Source organism: Garra rufa, chromosome 15 (genome assembly GCF_049309525.1).
Source record: "Garra rufa chromosome 15, GarRuf1.0, whole genome shotgun sequence".
In the NCBI taxonomy this organism is placed as follows: Eukaryota; Metazoa; Chordata; class Actinopteri; order Cypriniformes; family Cyprinidae; genus Garra; species Garra rufa.
Genome location: NC_133375.1, coordinates 21,978,763 through 21,997,304, shown reverse-complemented (window position 1 = coordinate 21,997,304; position 18,542 = coordinate 21,978,763). Strand labels below are relative to the sequence as shown.

Genomic DNA, 18,542 nt, shown 5'->3' with positions numbered 1-18,542 from the left:
TGCAGAATGTAATTCTCAGGCATTAAGTATTATTATTCGTATACTAACCTTGTGCTTAGTCTGGTATTAACAAAGCAAACTTCTCAAGAAAAGCAAATAAGGTGCTAAGATATCTAATTTAATAGATGCAAAAGGTATACAGCATGTTGTTAGCTCTTGTTACTTAAAAATATTCAGACATAGATGGAGTTTGTGTTAAAACAACTGTAATAAAGAGAGTCTCTAAGGCAGCCGTACGTTACACACACAAGCAAACTTGCATGCACAGATGGAGAAGGAAGTTGGAAGTGTTGAGCAACTAAGATCCTCCTGCACTATAGGACGACGTTGTGAAATACACTGTTCAAAACAACACCCTTTTCCTCCTTTACCGCTCAGTTTCTCACTGTTCTACAGGTTCCCTTTGAAAATCAAACGAAATGTCAAACTAAACTTCTTACGAAAACTGCGAGTGTGGTGCAATCATCATGCAGGCATTTAATTATGAAAGACAACCAGTTAAATCACACACACGCACACACATAATATACAGTACTGTATTGTACTGTACACATAACAGACCAGTCTTCTTCACACAGAAGTTTAGATGCATTATTATAATATAATTTAATGATAATTTAAGCCCTCTCTCTCACTCTCCCACCTTCTATTGTCATGGTGATGAACTGTTCCTTGTCTACCTGTTACTTACTCTCCTCTCTGACTGACAGGTCATTCAACCTGTCCATCAGGTTTCATTTCCTCCCGCAGAACTCAAGCAGGAACGGTCACACCTCAACAGCTCAGAGTTTCCCTGTTACCAGTGATGAAAACCCAAAAATAAATTTCTCAAACAATAGATTTAGCACACACTCCGGTGTGGAAAAATTTTATATTTATAAATTTTATATATTTTTGTGATGTGTTGACTTTTTTAATTGAATCAAGTCCACCTTGGCTATATTTTAATAGTATATTTTACACACACAAACACACACACACACATGTATATGTGACCCTATAGATCACAAAATTCATAAGGGTAAATTTTTGGAAAATTAGATTTATACATCAACTCAAAACTGAATAAACAAGTGTATACTTTGTTAGAATATGACAATATTTTGCAGAGATGCCACTATTTGAAAACCTGGAATCTGAGGGTGCAAAAAAAATCTAAATATTGAGAAAATCATATTTAAAGTTGTCCAAATGAAGTTCTTAGAAATGCATATTGCTAATCAAAAATTAAGTTTTGATATATTTAGGGTAGGAAATTTACAAAATATCTTCATGGAACATGATTTTAATATCCTATCATTTTGACCCATACAGTTTATTGCTAACGCGTACTTACAACTGGTTTTGTGGTCCTTGGTCACATACTGTATAGTTATTTTTAGAAAGAGTTTTGTGTGATTTAGCAAGTAGCAGCCTTCCCAGTGTATTATTTTATCCCAGATATATTTACATAACATCTGTGGTTTGGACACACCAATATTTTTTATTTATTTATTATTCAAATAAGTATGTTTAAAAAGCATTTGTGTCATGCCTTTAGAATTGAGTTTGTACATTGATTAAACCCACCTCATATTGATCATTCATCACGTCCCTTATCTAAATCATCATTTTCACTCAAATCAACCCATAACCGTGCTTGCACGTCCGTATTTCGTGTTCATGTTTAATATTTGGTTTTCTCTCACCGTGACATGCTTTCCATTGCGCAAACAAAGTGTTTGTGTGTTTTGAGAAGGCTAGAAAGTTCAATGCTTATCTAGCCTTGAACCAGAGTCTTTAACGGACTGCTGAACTCTTTGGATTGTGGACCCTGCCTGTGTATTTTAGATAACTGTAGCTCTGTACGGTGGTGACTCATGAACACAGATTTCAAAAGATCTCCAAAATTCCAGTCTTGAAACAGGAGATTTGCATCAAATAACTGTAAATGATTAATATGTCTTCATGTGTATACACAGGCACACAGTTATATTGGAAAAGAAAAGCCTGCTAAAGTGAAACCAGGAGTATTCACTGTAATGGAAACTGAATCTCAGCAGCTGTGGGTGGGTGGGTGTGTGCTAATATGTTTTTGACAGACAGCAGTAATAAAATGTGGTCAGACACACAGGATTCCAGAACAGTAAAAATCTTTTAATTCAATAAAATAGTATATAGCAGTAGACCAGTTGTACCTTTATCATTTTTATAAGACTTCTTCACTGCGTTTCCAATACTGTTACAATGAGTTGCATCATACCTCTGCAGTACAACTCTTCCCATGACAACCACTGCCCCAGATATGGCGAAAGCAATTTAAATAACAGAATATTAAACAGTAGATATCTCACTTTAAAACCCGTACAAAAATACTTTACAGACGAAATACATGACAGGGTTTCCAGATTACCAGAGTTATACCGAGCACACGGTGGGATATTGCGCAATCCAGGCGCACAGTCCACTTTCATGTTTTTTCCTCGGCTGTAAACGCGTCGAGCGAGCGATCGCCCGTTTTCAAATGAATCACAGAAAAAATTTGTTGTAAATTCTGCACTCTTTAAAGTCTCTGACAGTCATTGAGCACCGCGGGAGTCCCGTCAGCACTGACCGGTGGCGGAGAGCAGGTTCCGCAGCGTCGCCAGCTCCCGCGACAGCTGCTCCACGCGTTTCTGTAACCGGTCGTTCTCGGCCGCGAGTTCGAGCACTTTGTGCTGGGTCTCCATGTTGCGCATTTTGGCTTTGTCTCTGCTCTTGCGGACGGCGAGGTTGTTCCTCTCCCGCCGCTGTCTGTACTCATCGCTGTCCTTGTCCAGCCTCTTCTTCCCTTTGCCGCCAGAGGCCATTTTGCCGCCAGACTGAGGTGATCTTCCCTTACCTGGCGGCGCAGGTGTACCTGGCGGGCTCGAGCAGGAGGAGGACGCGGTGGAAATGTTTCCCAGGCTGCCGCTGGGAGCGTTCTGGTACTGCAGGTACGAGCGCATGTCAAAGCCCCCGGAACCATCCATTGGCGGCTCTTCGTGTCGCCAGTTAGTTTTGGCAAAGCTGCCCAGAAAGTCCGGGCTGAACACGGCGTCTATGCGCGTCTCCTGTAGCTCCGGGTACGCCAGCTGGTTCGAGTCCCGCTCCGTCAGCGAGATGTAGTTCTTGTAGTTCTGTAAAACCGCTCTCTTGCTCTTGTTTTCCTCGGAGAGATAGTCGCTGTAGATTCCCAGAGCGCGGTGCCGGTTTTCGTCTTGGCTGGCCAGATGCTGGTACTGGGGCGAGTCCAAGTAGATGCTGAAGTCTATGGCTTTCTCGTGCTCAGAAATGTCATGAAGCTTCGTCATGGAGCCGTTCGTAGGCTGTTTGCAATTGCCGTCGCTGACCGGACTGCTGCTGGCGTTAGTGCTGTGGAAAGCGAGGTAGTCCCCCTCGTAAAAACCGGCCACTTCCATGGATCTTAACACCCGCCGGATTGCGGCAGGACGGAGATCAGGGTTTCACCTTCCCCCTGATTACTTTGAAAGTGTCACTGACGGCAGCTCAAAACTCACGCGAAAATTCGACTGTCTTCCGTCGGCAGAAAGAACTAGATGACTTTGGTCTAGTTATGTAGGTAATAGGTTGCCTGCCCAGCGCTCGCTGGAGAGCTCGAGTCAGTTCCCATGCCTCGGATTGGGGTGTTTATAGGGGTGTGAGAGGGGGCGGCGATTCTCTGTTCAGTGTGACGCGTTTTTCTGGTTTTAACCGCAGACACTCAGAACTCAAAACTGGGGTCTTGTGAATAGCAATACAAAATAAACACGACATAAACACATACAAATGTGCTGAGTTTAGACTTTCTTTAAAAACACATGCTTAATCGTCTACCAAAAGATTTTGAACATATTCAGTTTCAGAATGATATTTATTGGCACGTATCTTATCAGTGATCATTTTTAAGTGATAAACTGACTTTAACTAAAAAATTAGTTTACTATTGTCCTTTTGCATTATTGACGCACTATTTTCCCATTTAATACTGTAAAGCTGCTTTTACACAATCTGTACAATCTGTAAAAGCGCTATATAAATAAAGTTGACTTGGCTTTTCACTGTGAAGTGAATTTGTCTCAATGAAGCTTCAGGTGAAACGAAAAAAAAAATCTTATTTAAAAGTTATAAAATTGATTTGTACTTATTTTATTAGTTTATTTCTGTGCTCTGTGTAACTCTAAAGACAAAACATACCTTTTTTTTTAGTAACCTAATAAAATAAAGAGGGTACAGCTATAAATGCAGCTTTTTCGGAGGAATGGTCATTATTCATTTAATATTTAGCTGTAATAAAGTCTTCTCGAGAGCTGTGTAATGAGTACGCAACAAGGCACCAGAGGATGTGTTACATTGTAAATACAGTCAGTTGTGGCAAAAACCATTGTTAATGACTATATTTACAATATAGCACAACACAAGAGATTTTTTATAATAATATAAATACTAGGATTAACAATATTTGGCTGTAATAAAGTCTTCTCAAGAGCTGTGTAATAATTACGCAACAAGGCACCAGAGGAAGTGTGACATTGTAAATACAGTCAGTCGTGGCTAAAGGCCATTGTTAGTGACTATACTTACAATATAGCACAACCCAAGAGTTTTTTTATATTAATAAAAATACTAGGATTATTAATCTTTGATACCTGGCTGTGATAAAGTCTTCCCAAGAGCTGTGTAGGCAACAGAGGATGTGTTACATTGTAAATACAGACAGTCGTGGCTAAAGGTCATACTTAAGTGACTATATTTACAATATAGCACAACCCAAGAGTTGCTTTTTTGTTATTTTTATTATTTTCTTATAATAAAAATACTAGGATTTTTTTTAAAAACATTTTCTTAAGCAAATTAATTAATTCTTAAGGTTGAATATATGTGAGCGTCGACCTCAAACCCAGTCTTAAGTAGCACGGGTATTTGTAGCAATAGCCAACAACACAGGGTCAAAATGATTGAATTTTCTTTTATGCAACAAATCATTAGGATATTAAGTAAAGATCATGTTCCATGAAGATATTTTGTACATTTCCTACCGTAAATACATCAAAACTTCATTTTTGATTAGTAATATGCATTGCTAAGAAGTTTATTTGGACAACTTTAAAGGCGATTTTCTCGATATTTGGAATTTTTTGCACCCTCAGATTCCAGATTTTCAAATAGATTTTCAATTGAAAGCTTTTAAATGATGTAAAAATTACCCTTATGACTGGTTTTGTGGTCCAGGGTCACATACAGTCCCTGATTTAACAAAAACAACAACAACAAAAAAATAAAAAAAATCTCTACAGGGGCTGTGTGTGCAGTGATACAGTGAAAATGTCAAAGTTATTACTTTATCACTAAATGTAACATATCTGTAACGCTGTACTGACCAATCATTTGCTAAGACTGCTTGAAGTGTCCGTTTCATTTAAAGGTCTGTGTTTTCTATTCGCTTCTATACAGGGCTGTAATCCTGCAATATGTCCCACACTTTATATTCACACATTAAAGTTGTTTAATCAGATTTATTCACATTACATCATTATACACATTATATCATTGTCTAACCCTTAGCACCAATTTCAATTTCAATTTGATTATCACAGTCAGGCGTTGGCTGTTGCGATATTAAACAACTTGTTTGTGCATCTTCAGTGATGTGACTAGTCTGCCATCTGGTGGTTCGGTAAAGGATTGCACTACAAGAGCTGCTTAGAATTTCATCGTCTTCTAGAAGCAAAGTGCTTCACCGTCTCTCAGTATTTCGTTTTCTTATTCAGTTTCTGAACATCCCCCGTCATAGTGCAACGTCTTGCAAGAACTGACTCATTAAGCTGTCAGCACGTAGTGAAATGATATAATTTTAATGTCAACGTTATCTCCAATATTGGGTATTTATGCTGTTATTATTATTCTATATATAGTTTATTTATTATCATTATATGATGGTTATGTACACATTCTGCTACTTTTTATAGAGCCCCAGCGACACAAATCCTACAAGTCTATATTGTGATTTTGGCCTGTCCTGTCAGATATCTTGACGGTATTCAACATTTGAAAATTCATTCATGAATGGCAAATCATAATCTTCTTTTAGTCATTTAACTGTACTAAATACTATTTTAAATAAATTAATAGAGTGTTTTCACATCTCACATTTCATTAATCGGCCATATTGGCAGGACTGAACTTAAACAATGCCACTGAACGGAACGAAACATGCATATTTTGCTGATTATTGCTGCTGAAAATGATACATTATTATCACGTTTTGGACTCTAATTGGTCAGACCAATAAAAACATTTGGGGTAACCATATAAACTGCTAAAAGTTATGACAAATCAAGGCGAAGAGTGCAAAAAACTGCGGAACAAAAGGGGTTTGTGGTTGGCCAAACTGAACCAGGATTTCCAGGACAAGAATCTTGACAACATTTGTGTTTGTTCTCTTGAAATATTAGGCTAATATATTAATTAATACTGCTTGTACGTATCTTTACCACCTATTAACTTTAGTTTGTCAAAATATTGTGCCCATTTCTATATGATTTACCAGATTCCACACGTTTCTTGGACGTATATTTTATAAGCTATATTTTATATTTTCACTTTGAATGAAGTAATTACGTCTTTGTCTTGTGAAGGTCTGTTATTTCTTCCCAAACATCGTATTTTGCATCTACTCCGTTGACTTGTGAAGAAACATTATACTGTTGTAAATTAAAAACACTAAATTTAACTAATTATTTAGAAAATGCACAAAAAAATACAACAATCCATACACGCCACAATTTTTCATCAAAGTAATTAAAATTAATCACCGTCAGTGTAGCCTGTTTTCTGATTGGTTGCATCCGGGTGGGGTCAGGACATTCTTGTTTTCTAACTGGTCGTCATGTTTGTTATGGAAACGTATTCTGATTGCTGATTGGATGAATGCTGTAGAAGAACGAACGCAATTGGTGGAGGGGAGAGACGCGGAACAGGGCGTACAGAGGCGTGGAGTTCAGGATGCGGAATTAACAACACATCCGCTGAGCCCGAACCGGAGTGAATATGGCGAGCACCGAGAGCAAAAGCAGGTCTTCGGAAAACTTTCACACACCCGAGCCAAGTGGATCGGACCAGCCGGGCGCGAGATGGGGTCCACAGCATGCAGGTGCTCGAGAGCTCGCGGAGTTATACTCGCCAGGTGAGAATTTAAACCGGGTTTTTACGTTTTCCGTCGGCGCCGGTGTCCGCCCGCCTCTGCCCATACCGAGGTTTGAACGGACTGCCAGCCACGAGTTTCCCCTGGACAGCTCAGGACAGCACGGTCACAGAGCCCCTATCATTCGCCTCGTAATCTAGAGTAGTATGTTTTGAAAGTGCACGTAGCAGAGCGTGTGCATATTCAGTCTGGGGTCTCTGTGGGGGTAAACACGACGCAGTTATTACAGTAGCAAACAGGGATGGATTATTGAATGATGTTTATGTGGCAACGAGTTTGAAAGAGCTCAGCTCAGCCAGTTATCTGACTAGTCGAACATAATTGGCTGTGGCAAATTTTGACCAAAATAGGTTATTAATCATGCATTGTGTGCTCATCTATGTCTTATAGTCCCAAGGGACGTAATTCTGTGCCAGAAATAGTTGTGGCACTGTCAGAAACTGACAGGAGATCGCTTTGATTTCTTGGTTACTACACAGAATAATACTTATGCATGCACTCAGTAATTTTCTGGTTATATTTAAAAAAGCTGTACACATAAAACATGAACGGCATTTTAAAAAAATCATTAAAATGACTAATATGCTGTATTTTCGTCTACATGGAGAGGGTTGTCCTTTTATGGGTGATACTGTTGACATATAGTGCTAAGCAACGGACTGCTTTAGATGTAGTAAATAGTATTATTATATCACATTTATGAAGTGTTTTATGTAATTTACAAAGCATAATGTAACTTGTTTACAACACGTGTGAGTTTCTTTCTTCTGTTCAACACAAAAGCTGTTGACTTCTACTATTGAAATTTCAACTTGAATTCAAAATATCTCAAGCACTCAGCAGAAAAAAGAAACCCATACAGGTTTGGTAACAAATTGAGAGTGAGTAAATGATGACAGAAATTCCATTTTGAGGTTAATCATAATGTAAACAAAACAAGTAAAGCTATTTTTGAAGGGAACCCTAGGTATTAAGACCTATAAGACTTAATATAATGCAAATTATGTCTCTTACTGAAATATGTAGTAGAAAACCCATGGAATATTTACATTATTTAAAAAAATTGTTATATACATATTATGGACTATGGGGGGTGCCATTATTTTCTAAGTTATTTGTAAAAGTTGTAAGTAAAACAATGGCATTTGGTGAGCTACTGGTGCTACCTGTTGTTATTGTACCACAACATAACTCGTAAAATAAAATACTGATACGAGGACCACAGCTACTGAAATAACTTATAGGTGTTGATGGATATAAGCATAGGCTTAAACCAAATGCTTTGCCATTGAGTTTCCCAACAGAGAGTCTAAACACCCTGGATATTGTGTGAAATCTGTGCTGAAAAACTCCTTCAGTGGCTGCGGCGACATGACAAGCGTTGTCATGTTTACATCCTGCCAGGATAGCATTTTTTTTGCCGTTTGTAAGCTCTTTCAGTAGCTATGGTCTACTAAAAGTCTCAAAGGCATCAGGGCTTTAGGAAGTTTTATTCGTCCACAGACATCTTCCCATCCTTTTCTCCTCTTTTTATTGCTAGGAAAGCAGTGAAGACTTGCATCGCTTCTCTTGTTGCCCTTTGAATAAAAATTACAACCAAAAGCCGCACAATGTTGCATCGTTTCAGTATTTTATTTTCCAAGTTACTTCCATGTTGTGTTGTGGTAAAAATGGCAACAAATAGCCAGTAGGTCACCAAGTGCAATCGTTTTACGTAACCAAAATAATTTCTGTTGGTCAACCCAGTGAATTCATGACCAGCTTGAAGCCATTGTGAAATCTGTGGACATCTTTTATCTTCACGCAACATTTCCAATCACTTGGATTCGTCAGAACACAAAAACAAAATGATATCAAACATCATAAATGTGGAGCGGCAGCAGTTAGTAAACAAACTTAATGCATCTAAGTCAATAGGTATCATAACAAAGTCCAAAACTGGGACTATTGAATATTGAAAAACTTATTGAGAGCACCTATGAAGACAGTGTTGGGTTCACTCTTGTGTGAACCAAAAATGTATTTTATAGTATTGGCACAAAAGATTCACACAAAACCAAAAGCCCACAATAGTTGAATAGATTGTGTTCAGTAAATCTCAGTGTACCGTGGGAGGAGGAACTCCATCAGTACCAGCAGGGAACAGTGGACATTGTGTAGGGGACAAATGATGAGAAGCGGAAACAAAACAAAACGTCACAGTAAGCAGAGTAGTGTGAGGGTGTGGTAGCTGTGAGTTTTTGGAATTGGTGTGGGTGGGGCACTGCGGTTCAATGTCAAATGTAGCAGGACCGATGTCGGTGTCAGGGTAGCATTAGATTCAGTGCTTCTTTAACTTTACATCGGTGTCCTCTGATAGTCTTGTCCTGTTTACAGTCACTATGGTGATTCAGGGAGTGTTTTGGCATCGGATTAACTCTGAATGAATCAGTTTGAACAAACACTGCAGTATTTCTAGATTCTGTCAACTGTGGTGTGAATCATATTCTTTGGTCACTTTAGATATTTTCTGTGAAATGGTTCTGCACAGGGCAAAGGTGAATTTGCCCACGGCACATTATTGTAGCTGTGAATTGACATTGAGAGCATTGCTTTAATACAAGCTCATAGCATATCCATCTGCCTCACTGTGCTATAAACATATATTCAAATATTTAATGATTTACCTACAGTATCTATGATAATTATACTGTATTTGAATATTAGCTGCCAGTACAGTTTAGTATAGATTCTTTATGTGGCTGTATTGTTGATTTGTCTTTAGCCACTTGTTCTCAGAAATGATTCTAATATTCAGATTTGTGCTCACAAAACATTTATTATTATTATGCTGAAAACAGCTAAGTGGAATTTTCTCAGGTTTCTTTGATGAATAGAGAGTTTAGTAGAACAGCATTTATCTGAAATAGAAATCTTTTGTAACATTATAAATATCTTTATCATCACTTTTGATCAATTTAAGGCATCCTTGCTAAATAAAAATATTAAGACTTCTTGAAAAACATTAAACATCTTACTGTTCAAAAACTTTTGACTGGTAGTGCAAAAATGATCTCGACTCTTTTTTCTTACAGGAAAAAGATGTCAGGAATGGATCAGTGTGCTTCTTTGCTTTACCCTCATGGCCTTCAACTTCTGTTACCTGGTGACATACTTCCACCTGGGACATACCTGGTACATCCTTCTGGGCATCGGTTGGTACAACAAACAAACCCACATGTACACCATATACACGTCAGTGTTTAATTAAGCAGCGGTAGGCAAAACAAAGAAGTTACAAAGTACAACTCGGAAATTCCCAGTATTCAAGAATGCTAGAAGCTGCATGACTTGCAAATACCAAAACTACCTTTTTTTTAATAGGAACTTAAAGACATTTTGGTTTATAATATGATTTAGGGATTGATTTTATACTCAGGTTCTGCTGTGTGTGTGTGTGTGTGTGTGTGTGTGTAGTGGCAGGGATCCTGACAGCAGACTTTGCCTCTGGTTTGGTCCACTGGGGTGCTGACACATGGGGTTCAGTGGATCTGCCCATTGTTGGGAAGGTACAGGAGTGAAACACCCTTTTTTCATGTTATTAATTGTTGCTTAAATACTTTGAAAACAAATAGATATTGACTCAATGGATCACACTGATTTTTAGGACATTTAAAGGGATAGTTGACACAAAAATAAAAACTACCCATGATTTACTCACCCACAAGTCATCCAAGGTGTATATGACTTATTTTTTAAGACGAATATAACCAAAGTTATATTAATTTGTAATAGCATTGAATGGGTGTTGAGAATTTGAAGTCCGATAAAGTGCATCTGTCAATCATAAAAAGTACTCCACATGGCATATTTTTCTTACACAAATGCATTGCTTTGCTTCAGACGGCTTTTATGTTGTGTGGAGTACTTTTTAAGATGGATGGATGCATTTTATTGGACTTCAAAATCTTAACAGCCATTCACCTCCATTATAAGGCTTGGAAGAGCCAAGACATTTTTAAATATAACTCTGATTGCATTCATCTGAAAGAAGAAAGTCATATACACCTAGGATAGCTTGAGGGTGAGTAAATCATGGGGTAAAATATTCTCAACTACTAAACTGTACAAGCATTGTTACTTCGTAAAAAAACAAAACCTTTTCCTCCATCCCAGGCCTTTATTCGTCCGTTTCGAGAACACCACATCGATCCAACAGCTATAACGCGCCATGATTTCATTGAGACAAATGGTGATAACTGTATGTTGACTATCGTCCCTTTGGCTAACATGGCTGCAAACTTCTTGATGCTCTCACCAGGTAAGACATCAGATATATTTTCTGTCTATCGGAGAGGTAAATAATGAACCATGTTCATTTCTGACTCGGTGTCTCATATCGTGCTGTTCTCTTTCTTCAGCGGAGATCTATCGCAACTACCCCTGGTACTGTTACGTCTTCGCTTTAGCCATTTTTGTTACATTGACCAATCAGATTCACAAGTGGTCGCACACATATTTTGGGCTCCCACGCTGGGTGACGTTACTTCAGGACTGTCACATCATTTTACCACGGAAACACCACAGAGTTCACCATGTTTCACCTCATGAAACCTACTTCTGCATTACCACAGGTACATGCACACACACAGTATGTTTGTTTGTAATTGTACTCATATCTTCCTCGCTGGTAACACTTTATAATAAGGTGTCATTTGGTAACATTAGTCACAGGATTTACAATAAATAATACATTTATTACACTATTTATTAATCTTTGTTAATGTTAGTTAATAAAAATACAGTCATTGTTCATATTAGTTCAGAGTGCACTAACTAATGTTAACAAACACAACTTGTGATATTAATAATGCATTAGTTAATTCTGAAATGAATATTAACTACGAATAATGAATGCTGTTGAAGTATTCATTCTTTTTTTCATGTTAACTAATGTAGTTAACTAATGAAACTTATTGTAAAGTGTTACCTCCTCACACTTTCTGTGGCAGCACATATCAGCACTTGTTTATTTTCTATGTACGCTATTGATCTATAGTGTATCTATCACTGAATAAAAATATTAATTTCTTTGAACAAAAGCAAACACGTCCCAAACCTTTTGAACAATTGTGTATTTATATATGTGACCCTGGACCACAAAACCAGTCATATGTAGCACTGGTATATTTGTAGCAATAGCCAAAAATACATCGTATGGGATAAAATTATTGATATTAAGTAAAGGTCATGTTCTATAAAGATAATTTGTAAATTTCCTACTGTAAATATCTCAAAACTTAATTTTTTATTAGTAATATGCATCACTAAGAACTTAATTTGGACAACTTCATAGGTGATTTTTCCCAAAATTTCATTTTTTTTTTTGCACCCTCAGATTCCAGATATTCAATTAGTTTCATCTCTGCCAAATATTGTTCTATCTTAACAAACCATGTCAATGGCTGATGATGGTTCATGCTCATACATGGTTTAATAATATGACATGTTTTTAAAAAGAATTAATCTATGAATTATATACAAAATGCATGTGGTTTGTTCAAAAATTCAAAAATAAAAGTCATGTGATGCAACCAACATGCAGAATTATATCATAAAGTGGATGATTATAGACCCTCATGAGTGTGATATTACCCAAAAATGCTAATAATATTTCTGAAATAAATAATCTGATATTTGTAAAAACAAATTTACCTTGAAAACAACCCTTTTCCCCAAAATAAAATAAAATAAATAATAATAATATTACTTAATAGCGATGAATGTGTACTTTTATTTGTTTTCAAGGTGTAAGAAAAATATTTCAAAGCCTTTAAATTTAAACATTTTTTGAACTTTAATTTTAATCTACTTTTTCAGTTTTCTTTTATCATGGAACCTCAATTATATCCACCTTTTGCTTTAACACAGAAGTAAGCCTATGGGTGAGACTTCTGGTTTATTATCCACTATAAAGGAATAACGAGAAGAATAACAACGTTCAGTAAATGGTAAAATTGTTTGCACTACAAACCAGTATGTTTATAGTTAAGATAATATATTAAAACAACATGGTAAGACAACAATTTGCAATATCAAGCAGCAAAACAACCTGTTTTGTACAGCTAAAATTAGCTGGATGTGGATAAGACTGGAAGACACACCCATAAATATTGACAAATGGTCGCACCCACACTTACGGGAAGAAAAAGGTAATGCCAATTAATGTCAATTATACTGTTATATGTAATTAACTTAAATGTCTTTGTGTGTGCAGGCTGGTTGAACTATCCTCTAGAAAAACTGGGATTCTGGAGAAACCTGGAAGATCTGATCCAGAGCGTGACAGGAGAGAAACCCAGATCAGATGACCTCAGATGGGCCCACAAAACCAAGTAATCTTCCTCTGCCACCAACCCACCTCCCCTACCTCAGACCTGCTTATAGGAGAACAATCTTTCTCCGTCTACTTGTCCTCCCTCAGGCAGAACAAGAGGAACGGCAAGATATCAAAACCCAAATCCGAAAGCCATCAATTCTTCTTCGCAAAAGTTAACAGAAAGGGGGTTGACACAGCGATTGAAAGCAATATCCCTCCCCGCTCACTCAAACCCAAACACCTAAATCCTTGTTGAAAACTTGAGACTTGTGTGACATGTTTAAAACTCTTCAAAGTGCAAAAAACACGCAAATTTAAAATGCCAATACTTGAACAAAGTGGGCTCTTTTCTGGACACCTTCTCATCTTTCAACTGCTCAAAGCTTTGCTGACTAGCTTGTTTCTGAGGGACCGGCCTCTGCTCTTGGGTTCAGCCTTTGGGACTGATATCTCTTGCTCTCACCCTTCTCTTATTTGGGGTTAAAGTGCAGTAAACTCAAGGCATTTTGGCTCTTTGAACACAGAGGGCTGAAAACATGTGTCTTCATCTGTTGCTCGTGTCAGAGCAGCATCATATGCAGTCTTACTTCAGTACGCCTTAAAAGACGAATCACAAGAAACTTGCTTTGCTTGGCCTCATGCTTACACTTCATTCATCTTTTCATTATAATTCTTTCTTTTGAAGCACATTTGCAAATTCAGAGGTGACCAAGTATATTAGAAGTATTTGCATATATAGGTCTTTAGTGTTTCATGTGAATAAGCCATTGGTGTCCTCACTACTCGACACTGAGATAACAAAACCATTAGACACAAAAAGACTCATTTTTTTTTTATTTTGTATTAACTGATGTGAGCTTGACCAGCTAACACTTTCACTCCATTGCTTGAGTTTTGAGTTCGCGTACATTAACAGTTTAATGTTCAAGCATGTTAAATCACAGCTCGTAGTTCTTATTAAATAATAGTATGAGATGTTAAAGGCAGTTACAGCATGATGAAAATGACAGAATCAACATCTAGCTGTCTAGCGACTTACAACTATTTAACTAACTGCTTATTTAATGAGCGTTACATACATTTTCTTTTATAAAGCTGCAATGACAATGGATTAGAAAAAAGATGTATTTACTTGACTTTATATTTAAATACAGCACTAGTCATATTTTGAACTATTAGAAAAATTAAGAAATCTTTCACTAATAGAGATAAAAAAATATCTGCTTTGCTTTAAAAAGTGTTGCTGTTTAAGCAATGTAGTTTAGGCAGTGTTTATCATGTGTGTGGTTACCATTGTAACAGTCGTCTTATAAGAGTGAGGAAATGGAAGATGAAATGAACAATTAATATTTTATATCAAATGTAACAATTGTGATCATTTTTGTTGTGCCATTTTTTTACTTTTATTTTTTGGAATCAGTTTATTTTTCTAACAAACCCTGTTTGCACAGATGATTATCGTTGAAAATCTTTCAGCCCTCCAAAACTCCAAAACTGTAAAAAGGTCAACCGTAATCAAGTTATAGCTTTTAAGTTTTATGCTTGTGTTCAAACTCATGCCAAAATCTTGTTACTGTCAGCAGCAATGTGGCAGTTGTTGTGTTTCAATAGGTCAGTATGGTGATAGTACATGTTTAGAGGTCAGAAAGAGCTCTTTTGTTGTCCTGAGTTGTAAAACTGTTACAAAGGAATCAGCCAGAACTGTAAAAAAGCATATATGAGGTGTTTTGAGCTGATTCATAATGTCATGTGTCGTGTTACATCTTATTTCCTCCTTTTCTGAATTCAGGAAGCTTTGTTTAGTGGAATATTGTAGTATTTTTGAGAGTCGACTAATATCTTCTATATTTCTATGCTGATACAAGATGCCAAACTTATTTTTGCTCAGCTAATAGATCTGTTGTGGTGTGTTTGGTCGGTGTTTATTTGAAGAGGACACTCGAGTGGTGATTTTCAATGTACAGGGAACTGGAGCTCAAACCAATAGTAAAATGTTACATTTGTCATTGGACACTCCACTTAATTTTATATTGTTACGTTTATTCTGACATTTTCTCCTACATTCTACATTGCACAGTGTGGACATATATCATATCATATCTTGTTACATAGCTCTACTTGTTTATACTGATCATGAAGGTCTCCACCAGCTGTAACATTTCTGAGCTTATTTCCTATTGATTTAAAATGGTGGAAGAGTTGAGGTGATCATGATGTGGTGATGCAGTTAAGATTGTGCTTTTGTCTGTTTAAGCTTGTTGTTCTGCAGGGATAATTATTATGTAAACCCACAGAAATGTAGGATTTTGTGTGATTGTATTATCAAACATGCAAGATTTGAGTGTTAAAAACCATTTTTACTTTTAAGGCGCCTTGCTTTCCTTGCTTTGTAAGGAGATTGAACTAATCACATTGTACTTGCTCCCAAATATTGTATTTTCCTTTGAATAACAAAGCAAAGCCAATCCCTTATTGACAGGGGTCATTTGATTGATGACCTTTGGCATTCACACTTGTTACTGAATGTTTGTTCTTACTGATTCATTGGGAAAAGCCTTTAAAACGCAATCTCGGCTGGTTTTGCAATTCACCTCAAAGTCTCACATTCAGTATGTTTTTGTAGGTTGGCTACTTGTTGAAAACTGAAAATAACGCCTTAATGCCTTTTTGTTGTTTCCTGTTTTGAAAACTTTTAAGTCATTGAGTTCATATTTATAATGAAATTAATAAAGAACTGGAAAGACGTGTTGTCTGATTTGTGTTCTTTCTGTTATATTGAGTGAGCTGTACACCATAGCTTGTTGTCAGGTTCAAGGGGTTTAACAAACATTATAACTACATTTCTACATTAAGGACATTTCTATTCAACATTGACTTGCCTCTCCGTGCCAAATGTTTGCTTTCAACAATCCACACATATTTTGGCTAATAATCATCTTAAGTTGACTTATTGGAATGATGCCATTTATTTGGAAAACTGTGAACTCATGTGACACATTCCTTTTGTTCTTTTTCTTTTACCTTTCACCTTCATTCCAAAGTTCGGTCTCTCTCTCTCTCTCTCTCTCTCTCTCTCTCTCTCTCTCTCTCTCTCTCTCTCTCTCTCTCTCTCTCTCTCTCTCTCTCTCTCTCTCTCTCTCTTTTTTTTTTCTTTCTCTATGTCTCACTCACTCTCTCACACACAGACACACCTGTTACAATCCTTGTTATGACTTAACATTATGGCTGAAGCAAAAGAGAAATAAATAGAGGTGGTTAACACCAGAACAGATTGCACCACTTCGTAATGATATATGAAACATTGTTATCAGATTACTTTGATTTATACAAATAAATGCATTTATATTTACAGAAACTGAACCATTTCCTGTGCTAGTTTTGAACCTTTTTTTTTGTTTTCAATAACAAAAGATATTCAAAAGTTTTGGATCAGTAAGAATTTTTTTTTTTTAAAGAAGTTTCTTATGCACATCAAAGCTGTTTATTTGCTGAAAAATACAGAAAAATAACATTTTTCTATTTCAATATACATTAAAACCTAATTTATTCCTGTGATCCAAGCTGAATTTTTAGCATCATAACTCCAGTATTCAGTGTCACATGGTCCTTCAGAAAGTATTTTAATATTCTGATTTATTATCAGTTCTGCAAACAGTTGTGCTGCTTAATATTTTTTTGGAATCTGTGATACTATTTTTTAGATTCGTTAAAATTAAAAAGTTAAAAAGAACAGCATTTATTTCAAATATATATATTTTGTAACAATATACACTACCGTTCAAAAGTTTGGGGCCAGTACATTTAAAAAAAAAAAAAAATACTTTTATTCAGTAAGCAAAGACTTACATTGTTCGAAAAGATTTATATTTTGAATAAATGCTGTTATTTTAAAGTTTTTTTCATCAGAATCCTGAAAAAAGAATCACAGATTCCAAAATGATATTTGGCAGCACAGCTGTTGTCAACCATTCTAATAATAAATCAGTATATTAGAAAGACTTCTGAAGAATCACGAGACACTTTAGATTGGAGTAATGGCTGATAAAAATTCAGCTTTGCATCACAGGAATAAATGATATTGTAAAGTATGTTAAAATAGAAACCATACTTTTGTATTGTAGTAACATTTCACAATATTACTGTTTTTTTAGTATTTATATATATATTACTGATCCCAAACTTTTGAACAGCGGTGTATATTTGTATATATATTTAGACAAATCTGATTGGCTGAGAAGAGTGCCGTTTGTATCATTCCGCTTGTGTTTCTCACAGTGAGTGTCACAGCGGACACCCAAGCCACTAGTGTTTTATAGTAATACTGTTTTTGTGTCACTGAATGTAGTTTTAAAAGTTTTTTAGGAGAGAATGTACGTTGTTGTTTCTTATGTACCGTACTGACCCTTATTATAAGACGACCCCCCTTTTTCAAGAACCAAATCTTTTTGAAAACCAAAACTTGAGTTTTATTAAGACTCATGCTGCTGTAAGCTTTTCTTTTTCTATTGTTTTCACTCACGATGTTCTAATATTACAACACACATTATATACGTATTTCTTGGCACACTTTTACGTTGGCACAACCTATTGTTGTGGGTGTATTATTGACATGTCAAAGTCTAGACCCTGAATATAAGTCGACCGTGTTTTTTCAGATGTATTTCCAAGAAAAAACATAGTCGTTGTCATTACATTTGTCATACATTGTCATAACCGTAATATTCAGGTCAATACGGTATTTACACACTTGTGCTGTCAAACTGTAGTATAAATGCAATATAACATAATATGGATATAAATCAGCATGCTGCGATTAACTTTGCCTGAATCACAGCAGTGCTGATACAGCTATATACACAGCTATGAGTGATATTGCTCTATTATAGTGACTTGACAATCTTGATCTTTGTTTGTCTGATAACTGGTAATCTATGCTCACAATTGTATTCATGCTCTTACAGGTTCTATCTATAAAGACTGATG

General features: G+C 36.3%; 2 protein-coding genes across 2 annotated transcripts; one reads left to right on the top strand and one right to left on the bottom strand.

Annotated features, from left to right (window-relative positions):
- Positions 1-2,115: 2,115 nt before the first annotated feature.
- On the bottom strand, positions 2,116-3,624 carry cebpb (CCAAT enhancer binding protein beta). Its single transcript, XM_073819313.1, has one exon. It carries the CDS (start codon positions 3,417-3,419, stop codon positions 2,583-2,585), a length of 837 nt encoding a protein of 278 aa, XP_073675414.1. The 5' UTR covers positions 3,420-3,624; the 3' UTR covers positions 2,116-2,582.
- A 3,413-nt stretch (positions 3,625-7,037) lies between these two features.
- On the top strand, positions 7,038-16,291 carry peds1 (plasmanylethanolamine desaturase 1). The gene is made up of 6 exons (XM_073819003.1): positions 7,038-7,183; positions 10,276-10,395; positions 10,658-10,749; positions 11,357-11,501; positions 11,602-11,814; positions 13,458-16,291. Exons 1-6 carry the CDS (start codon positions 7,048-7,050, stop codon positions 13,577-13,579), a joined length of 828 nt encoding a protein of 275 aa, XP_073675104.1. The 5' UTR covers positions 7,038-7,047; the 3' UTR covers positions 13,580-16,291.
- The last annotated feature ends 2,251 nt before the right edge of the window (positions 16,292-18,542 follow it).

Coding starts and splice junctions, on each gene's coding strand:
- cebpb (XM_073819313.1), bottom strand. CDS start 3,419: ATGGAAGTGGCCGGTTTTTACGAGGGGGACTACCTCGCTTTCCACAGC.
- peds1 (XM_073819003.1), top strand. CDS start 7,048: ATGGCGAGCACCGAGAGCAAAAGCAGGTCTTCGGAAAACTTTCACACA. Junction 7,184..10,275: donor CGCGGAGTTATACTCGCCAG/GTGAGAATTTAA, acceptor TTTTTCTTACAG/GAAAAAGATGTCAGGAATGG. Junction 11,502..11,601: donor CTTCTTGATGCTCTCACCAG/GTAAGACATCAG, acceptor CTCTTTCTTCAG/CGGAGATCTATCGCAACTAC.